This window comes from Elaeis guineensis, chromosome 3 (genome assembly GCF_000442705.2).
Source record: "Elaeis guineensis isolate ETL-2024a chromosome 3, EG11, whole genome shotgun sequence".
NCBI classification, from domain to species: domain Eukaryota; kingdom Viridiplantae; phylum Streptophyta; class Magnoliopsida; order Arecales; family Arecaceae; genus Elaeis; species Elaeis guineensis.
In genome coordinates, this window is record NC_025995.2 from 111018674 (window position 1) to 111027035 (window position 8362).

An 8362-nucleotide genomic window follows, 5' to 3' on the forward strand; every position below is an offset into this window, starting at 1 on the left:
CAAATTTAACCAAGTGTTTGTGTGTGTAGAGATAGATCAGGATCTAGCCAAGTAGATCTCTTTTTAGATCGGTCAAAACATGAATGGACAATAGAGTTCTAATATAAGTTTGTTATTTAAGATATTGCTCTTTTTTTTGGATTTATTTTTTTTGATGGGCATGACAACAATAACCACAACCATTACAATGACTGCAATTGCATCAATTAGGATATGTATTTTAGTATGGTGGAAACTTTATGAAATATAATTCTGTCTTGTAAAAATTCCCTATCTTTCCGGCTCGCAGCTCTTGGCGTAGCTGGTTTGCCGTTATTATAGGGTATAAATAAGATAACGAAAAACCCCTTGACAAAAGAAGAATTAAAAAAAAAAAGAGGAAAGAAAGATCGGATGATCCAGACGAGCATGAACAGCTTTGAGTGGTTCGGTTTCGAAGCGATTCGTGTTTGTATGCAAGCAAGCATCCGATAGTAATTTCGAGTAACAGGAGCGGCCGCTGCCTTTCGCTTGCATGGGTAGTGTTTCCCTTGTCGTCGGCCCGTCGCTGGGCTCCCTCCGTCCTCGCAGGCCGTATCATCGTCCCCGCCGTCGATCGCTCCTCTCCCTCCCCCGCTGCTCCTATTCCCATGCCGACGCCTCCTCCCACTCTATCGGTACTTCTCCCCCCTTTCGCTACTTCTCTTTTTACCCTAAAAGCCGTTGTGTTATTTGGAGACAAACCCCTAAAAGCTCGAAACGACTAAACCCCTTTAGTGAGCCTAGTGGTTCCACTCTTTTGTCAAATAAAGATTCCTCAAAGATGATGATAACAAGGGGGGAAATGGACTTCTTTATTTATCCAAATGAAGCCCTCAACTAAATCTCCGGCAACTCAACAATCATTTTAGAATTCTTCATCCAACCAGTTGACAATCTTCTATCAAGGGAAAAATCGACAGCAAATTGATAAATTGTCCCGCAGTTATATGATTAAATCGTCCGTATCTTTCGCCAGAGGACTGTAGCAGCGGTTTGCATGCATCCTTATTCTTGTTCTGATCAATTAATTATATTGGAATATTTCCTATCGGATCGATGTGTTAGCTAACCACTTGTTTCTTATTGGATTAATGTGTTAATATTCTTTCTGTTGTTTCTGATGGACATTTCCCCGTTCACGCAGCTACTCTACTCACCCTGTTATACTTTGATTACATTCTTCTATTCTTTGCCAGGCAAATTAGAAGATCTCACAAGCCAAGTCCAAAAAAGTTCTAATGATGTGCCTGCAGAAGATCAATTTGAAAGCGAGGTTTGGATGACTGGTGGTGCATATGATTTCAGAGGGGCAACAACGTCACTCACTAACGAGCTCCTATCGTCTTCCAAAAAGGTGACTCTTGTAAGGCATGGTTTGAGCTCTTGGAATGAAGAAAGTCGGGTCCAGGTTTGTTTGCTTCTCAGCAACTTGATTCTTATCTGTTAAATTGCCAGGCCATGGTTGTTCTTCAAGCACTTGCACTCTGTTTGCGTTCGCATCTGTTCTATCCAGGTAGCTGCTATTTAGTCATCAATCAGTCATAACTTCAAATACCTAGAATTTTTCAGTTTTCCTTGTGAAAGCGAAAAGTATTAGAAAGTATCTGCAGAACAAAGATTAAGATGGAAGCTGCAACATGTATTGATATATAACCCATGAGAGGTCTGATGAAGTTGAACCCTAAAGCATGAAGCTTTCTTGCATGATATATAATTGCTAAAAAAAGAAAAAACTAGCAGCATTTGTTACTCTTGACATCAATTAATGTTCCAGTCATGGCTTGACTATTTGCTTTGATATTCATGCATATTATCAGTAATTCACCTCATGTATGTAATGTTGTTGCATCATGAGTTTGATGTTTTAATTATCTTTGCAAAGCCAACTGTTGATTTTGTTTTTCTTAGGCCTTTGTGAATGCCACAACAACATGAGTAACAGTATTTTAAATTAGTTGAAGTTAGATGGAGGGAACTTTCTAATAACATGAGACATACTGATAAACAAGGACTGAAATAGGATTCACCATTGAAAGGTTTTCTAATATCTCCCGCAAAGTGCCCATTTTTTAAGTTACGAAATTGCGATTTACTTCAGCTATTGGGTTGACTTCTAGTGTTAGTTGAGACTTATTTTCAAGTTTCAGTAACCAACCTACTTATTTCTTTTTATGTAGGGAAGCTCAAACTTATCTATATTAACTGACACTGGAGCTAGGCAAGCTGAGAAGTGCCGGAATGCTTTGGTCGACATAAGTTTTGACATCTGCTTCTCTAGTCCTATCTCACGTGCAAAGGTTTAATTTGATCCCCTATATGGAAGCTAGTAGCTAGTAGTTTGTTTCTGCTCGTATTTTCAATCATACAATCCATTCATTTCAGAAGCATGGGTCGGCATTGTTCTTCCTTTCTCAATTATAGGTGTTTAATACAGTCAACTGCTGAAATAATATGGAATGGAAGGGAACAACCACTAGTTTTTCTTGATTCATTGAAAGAGGCGCACCTATTCTTTTTAGAAGGAATGACAAATGGTACGCGTGCTAGCTACCTGCATGTTCTGTCTTTGGATCATACATGCATGACACTATGTAATCATATTTGAAATTTGGAGGCAGCGGATGCTAAACGGAAATATCCAAAGCTCTATACCACATGGAGAGAAGATCCGGCTAACTTTCATGTGGATGGCGTTTATCCGATTCGAAGATTATGGGTAACAGCAAGACAGGCTTGGAAGGAAATTTTGTCCACACCAGTAAGTACAATCTCTGTGCGGGTCTTCAAGAACCCGACTTTGTTAATGAATATTTGAGTGTCCGGTTTTCATGATTGCCATTCTCTTTTATCTTCAGGGAGAGAGTTTTTTGGTAGTCACCCACAAATCCATTTTGCGGGCACTCATTTGCACAGCTCTAGGACTTGGTCCAGAGAGGTTAGTTTCTTGATAGTTATTTCTTGGAACCTTATGTCATGTATGATGAAACAGTATTTTTTCTGGAGTTTATGGTAAAAGTTTTCCTTCCTAGGCGCATATCAACTTTATTTCATGGTAGTAAAAATCTGTGGTAATAGCTTGTTGCAAATTGATACTCTAATGAATTTCTTTTGTTATTTCCTCATTTCTTACTGTGCAAATTGTTTTGGTGATGTAGGTTTCGTGCAATTGATGTGAATAATGGTGGGATTTCTACATTTTCATTTAACAGACGAGGGGAGCCAATGCTTGAGTGCTTGAATATGACAGCCCACTTGTATAGCAATCATATTTATCAATACTGAAGAGTCTGCATATCAATGAACCTGTCTTGTTTAATAAAGCTGAGTCCTTTCCATGTTAAGCAAATTTGATAAAGGGCAAATCCAAGTACCCTACAAATCTGAGAGTGCAACAAGCATAAGGAAATATTTAAAATTTGAGTGGCTGCAAGCTGTTTAGAATATGAAGTTTTGGTTGCAATATTTGTTGTCTGTTGATGTGGTCAGAGCAGGGTAATCAGTCCTTGTGAAGAAGGTGCAAAATCTTAATGCTACTACCTATTAGTGCTGGTTATCGCAGTCTATACCCAGAAAAAAGGTGCAGCGTCAAAGAAAACTGAGTGACATCTTTACGTCACCTGTAAGAAGAAATTCTCCTGGAAGCAACTAATTTGCTGTCGTGGAGCTTTGTGTAGCCCTATGGCATTCAGTTGATTTGTTCCTAATTTTCTTCTCAAATTAAGCATGTTTATATTCAAGATCATAATATATACCCTTTGCACCTTGAGTTGGCGTAAATGAAATTTGAAAGGTGGGACAGGAAACCTAGGTCAAGTAATACTTAAACTACTAGTCCTGTCATGTGCCATTCAGATTATCTTACCATCAGGTTCAGTTTGATGTTCTCCGAGACCTCTAACTTGGAACCTTCTCCTAAATAGATAATCACCCCCGTATTCCACATGGATCTTGGCAATTCACTTGTTAGGCTGCAAGCCCTCAACAACTTACTGTTTCTTCTTTGACAGTCTTTCTGGATTTGGAGTGGATAATCTATGCAGAAAATCATTATCAAACAGTTCCAGTGATTAATGATCTCTTGGGAACTAACTTCCAATACGACCATGGTAAGATAAGCTTGGTGGCCTAGTTCAGTAATGACTTCGTCGAAACTTGTCTTGCCGATGACATCTTCAGAGAAATAAATAATCTAAATTGCAACAGAATTAACTGAGAGGAGGTGGGTATTGTGGATTTGTATTGTAACCCATATAGGATGTTGTCAATTTGTAAAAGCCAGTTGTGCTGCCATGGCAAAAAAATTCAACTTTGATCTACTATTACTTGCGTACCACGGTCACATATAATGTTTCTTTTACTGTTTCTGTGATTGCCCTTGCAATGCAAACAGCCAGAGCATCTCTTATCTTTTTATCACTTTTGGGATTGCTCTCCTTTTAAAATCAACCTGATCTCTCATTTGCAAGGAAACTGAATCAGCAAAACTTAAAAAAGATAAATCGCTGATAAATCAGGAAGACCGGTTGATAAGTATGCCCAAACAACATGGAGAAACTGATTGGTAGGGCACGTCGTTTCTCGTATACGCAATACAGATTTTACTGCAATGTTTTTTTTTTTTTTTGGCTTCTTATGGAATATTTCTTTGTCGCATCAAAGTTTATATCTTTTCAACATCTTCAGGAGTGTCTTACACCAAAAGCATCATGATGAACCTTGATTACCAGCAATATATCAAACATCTTCTAGATTAAAAATCATTTTCCCCACAATTCAACGTCTCTATAGAAGTAACGGACATGATGGGAAGCAGTTAGCGAAAAGGTTTCAAAAACTTGAGGGCACGATTGCTCGCCAGTCACTTGCACCTGGTGCATGCAATAACTTCTCCCTTAAGTAGAGAGGAAGAAAAGGTCTATGAACACCTTTGAGCTCAGTACCGAGAGGAACAGGGTTGATTTAGGGCCAATTTGCCAATCAGTCAGTCCCTAGGACACTCTGGGATGTACGGGTTCCTAGCTGATATGTAGACTAATATTTAAATCCTTGGCTAGCACTTATTTATATAGCATTATTGAACGGAATTTGCAAAAGTCCCTTTTTAAATGTCCTTGAACTTCGAGCAAAAAGCTGCAAGGACTTTTGATGCAAGATTGGATGAAACAACAATAGACGCCCTTGAGTTAGTGGAAAATGAAAATGCCTCGTTCAGTGTCCCACCATCCAACTCCCTAACTTGGTATATAAACATTGTAAAATATAGCAATGCGATAGTAACAAACCATAGGCATCAGGATCAACTGCACTGATTAAATAACATATTATATGTTTGTGTTAATATCTATTATGTATACAGTTAGTAGTTTGGACAAAAGATGGCGAAATGTAAATAAATTTCCAGTAGGCCCTCAAGTTTTCCTCTGAGCAGTGCTACCATATTGGAGATTGAAATATGTGATAAAAATACTCCAGTCATTTGCCTCTTATAACATGAGAAATTGAGGGACATTGCTTCTATTTGCTTAAAATAGCGATCGTGATCCAAAAGCATGGGTTAGAAATGGGATGAGCTCATCGGGTTTGGGTTGGATTGGAAAAGCCCTCAACCCATTTCGGGTTCAAAATAATAGATCTATGCTCGATTTATTTATTTCTATGTACAGCATCCACCAATCCAATAATGGCTCCGTTCTTTCTGTATGCCTTGGAAAGATGAAAATCAGAAACGATTAAGAAGAAGGGACATAGGCTTGAGAGAGAGAGAGAGGTGGGGAGGTAAGGAGGAAAAGATATGTGACGAGTCCTCAACATTCTGCACACTCCAATTTTATCCCAAGCTGGCCCCAAGCCCATCCTCCCCAAACCCACAAAGCCTTCCTCTCAAGAGAAATTCTTTGTGCACCGCCCTTGGTGGAGAGAAAGCATACTGCTTCCGTAGCATAATTAATAAAGGGACAGGCATTTAATGGAGCTCAGCTTTCCATCATCTTTCGCTAAAATCGGTGCAAAAAGAGAATGAACCTAGAAATGCTAAGATTACATTTACATGAACCACAGAACTACTCGTAAAGTTGCTGCCAAACAACCCTAAGGACCAAAATGACTGAGCTGTTAGTTATCTATTCTTCTGCAGCCAAGCAAATATAACCATAAAAGATAAATTGCCGTGGGGATAATAAAGACCAGACTAAACACAGTGTTAGGAACTCAAGTATTCGATAAATCATATTATATGAACTAAGTTCCAAACAGCTACATGACCAAGAACATCATTTCAAATAGACATTTTCTGAGATACCATAATAGCAAGCTGTTTCATCATGATATCGATTTTCATATTATCCCCAAACAAGAGGGGGGGAAATCATTATGACATCATTGCCAATGAAAGTCTCGAACTTTTCAAAATGGGGAACAGAATATTCTCTACACCATGAATATGGAGAAGGCTTATACAGCTCTACACAAGAAGTTAGTTTTCAAACAAAAATGTACTGCGATAACTCCTGCATTACCATTTATTTAGCAATTGAGCACAAATGCTGGATACAACGGCTTCAGGCCCACCATTGACACAAGGCTCTATCACTAAAATCACATAAGCTTCAAGATTTAGTACCCAAGATCCCTTTCAAACGGATCAGCATGCCTGACACTAGTTGGTATTTCTTGCAGTAGACACCATCATTTCTCCCAAGGAAAAGATTAATGTGGAGTATTCTTTTGACTATTTATAAGCAACTACAAAGGAGGCATTGCCTGCGGTCTACATGGAAAATAAACAATTGTAGATTGATTCAGATCTGGATTGATCGGAACCTCATAGCCTTTTTCTAGATCTTTTCTAGTATTTTCTGGATCCAAACAAAGCTCGCTCATGGTATAAACAGATATTCATATTGCAATCTAAGAAAGATCTAAAACTGTTAAAAGATGGGACCGATATATATTTACTTGAAAGTACCACTTCTTACCCAAGAAGACAGTATATCATAAACATAGGACCAATAGCTCTGTGTAGAGCTGCCATGTTTCGGAGTCACAATCTTGGCCTCTGTCAACCCATATCAGATTGGTCGTCGATATAGGTACGGACATTGCTCATTTATTTCTGAATTAAACCTATCCGAAACTCATTTATTGTCATCCCATAGGTTTAGAACACCCAATAATAAGGCTCGCAAGAATCTTGAAACAGGACAAGAATTTGATCAAGATCCCAAAGCTAAAGCCATACTCCAGATAGAAGTTTCGGATAATTAACCTACCAATTAACATAGTTTATAATTCCTGGAACAGTTCTTCCACAGTTACTTAGGCTAACATATTCTTTCTAGGAGGAAGCTTTTCCATACCTGATTCCCGGAATGACTCTAGGTCAAAAATTCTGACTGCAAATATATAAATTTTCAGGATATTGTCACCAAGAATGCAATCAAGATTTCGTTCACTCCAATTAAGAAATTGTACGACATTCTTGCCAAGAAGCCAATCAGCATTCCAAGAACTTGAGAACTACGACAAAGGAGAGAAGGAAAGGAGGAGAGGCTACCAGGATCATGGGCTTGCCGAGTGGGGATGTCACCACCACCCGGCTCCGGAACTTCACCTACCGCTGCCGCGAGGCGACGGTGGAGCCGACCACCAGCCCTTGAACAATTCGCGCCCTGGAGCCTCCCCCCAACAATGCCGGCCACGACGAAGAGAATCGCCGTCGGAGCTTTGCAAAGGCGGTAGAAGGAACCGAAACGAGAGAGGTGGATCAAGAAACTTTTTATTTGAATCGTCGGGGAAGCCAGGTGCCCCCCATCGTGCTGGTGCGGAACGTGGACGCGGTCCAGTCTCTCTAGATGCCATCGGGTCGATTTCGCCAAGAATGGGGGCCAGCTAATTTAGGCGCCGTGACTATCTTTTACGGTGCCTATGGACGGCCTAACTATTAAATAGAATTCTTATGGAATTATTGCTTGGGGCATTATTTGTTAGCTGCCTCCGTTAGTATTTTCCAAACTTCGAAGATTTGATGGCCGAAGCTTGCTCGTATGTAACCCACGACGTATCTCAACCACCTAAGATGGGTGGTATCAAAATAAAAATTATAAGTACGAGGTCACCATCTGAGATAGCTAGCATTTGATTCCTAGCTAGTATACAACATGACATTTGATTCCTATAACGGTAGAAGCACAAGTGAATGTCTAATACGGGGTTTGATAGCTTTTGTCTCGTATCTTTGTAGAAATGTAAACCACTCCCTTTGGGTAAATAGAAGATCATGAACACCTAAGCATGACGCGGTTTTCCGTACCGGCACTAGATTCTGAATTTCGAGAATAGTATA

At 39.5% G+C, this 8362-nt stretch overlaps 1 protein-coding gene across 1 annotated transcript; it reads left to right on the forward strand.

Moving 5' to 3' along the window:
• The first annotated feature begins 338 nt into the window (after positions 1–338).
• LOC105040938 (probable 2-carboxy-D-arabinitol-1-phosphatase) lies at positions 339–3468 on the forward strand. The gene is made up of 7 exons (XM_010917700.4): positions 339–656; positions 1218–1429; positions 2199–2318; positions 2456–2555; positions 2640–2779; positions 2877–2956; positions 3177–3468. The coding sequence occupies exons 1-7, from the start codon at positions 515–517 to the stop codon at positions 3301–3303; spliced, it is 921 nt and encodes a 306-aa protein (XP_010916002.1). The 5' UTR covers positions 339–514; the 3' UTR covers positions 3304–3468.
• Positions 3469–8362: the final 4894 nt, after the last annotated feature.

Coding starts and splice junctions, on each gene's coding strand:
- LOC105040938 (XM_010917700.4), top strand. CDS start 515: ATGGGTAGTGTTTCCCTTGTCGTCGGCCCGTCGCTGGGCTCCCTCCGT. Junction 657..1,217: donor CGCCTCCTCCCACTCTATCG/GTACTTCTCCCC, acceptor ATTCTTTGCCAG/GCAAATTAGAAGATCTCACA. Junction 2,957..3,176: donor CTAGGACTTGGTCCAGAGAG/GTTAGTTTCTTG, acceptor TTGGTGATGTAG/GTTTCGTGCAATTGATGTGA.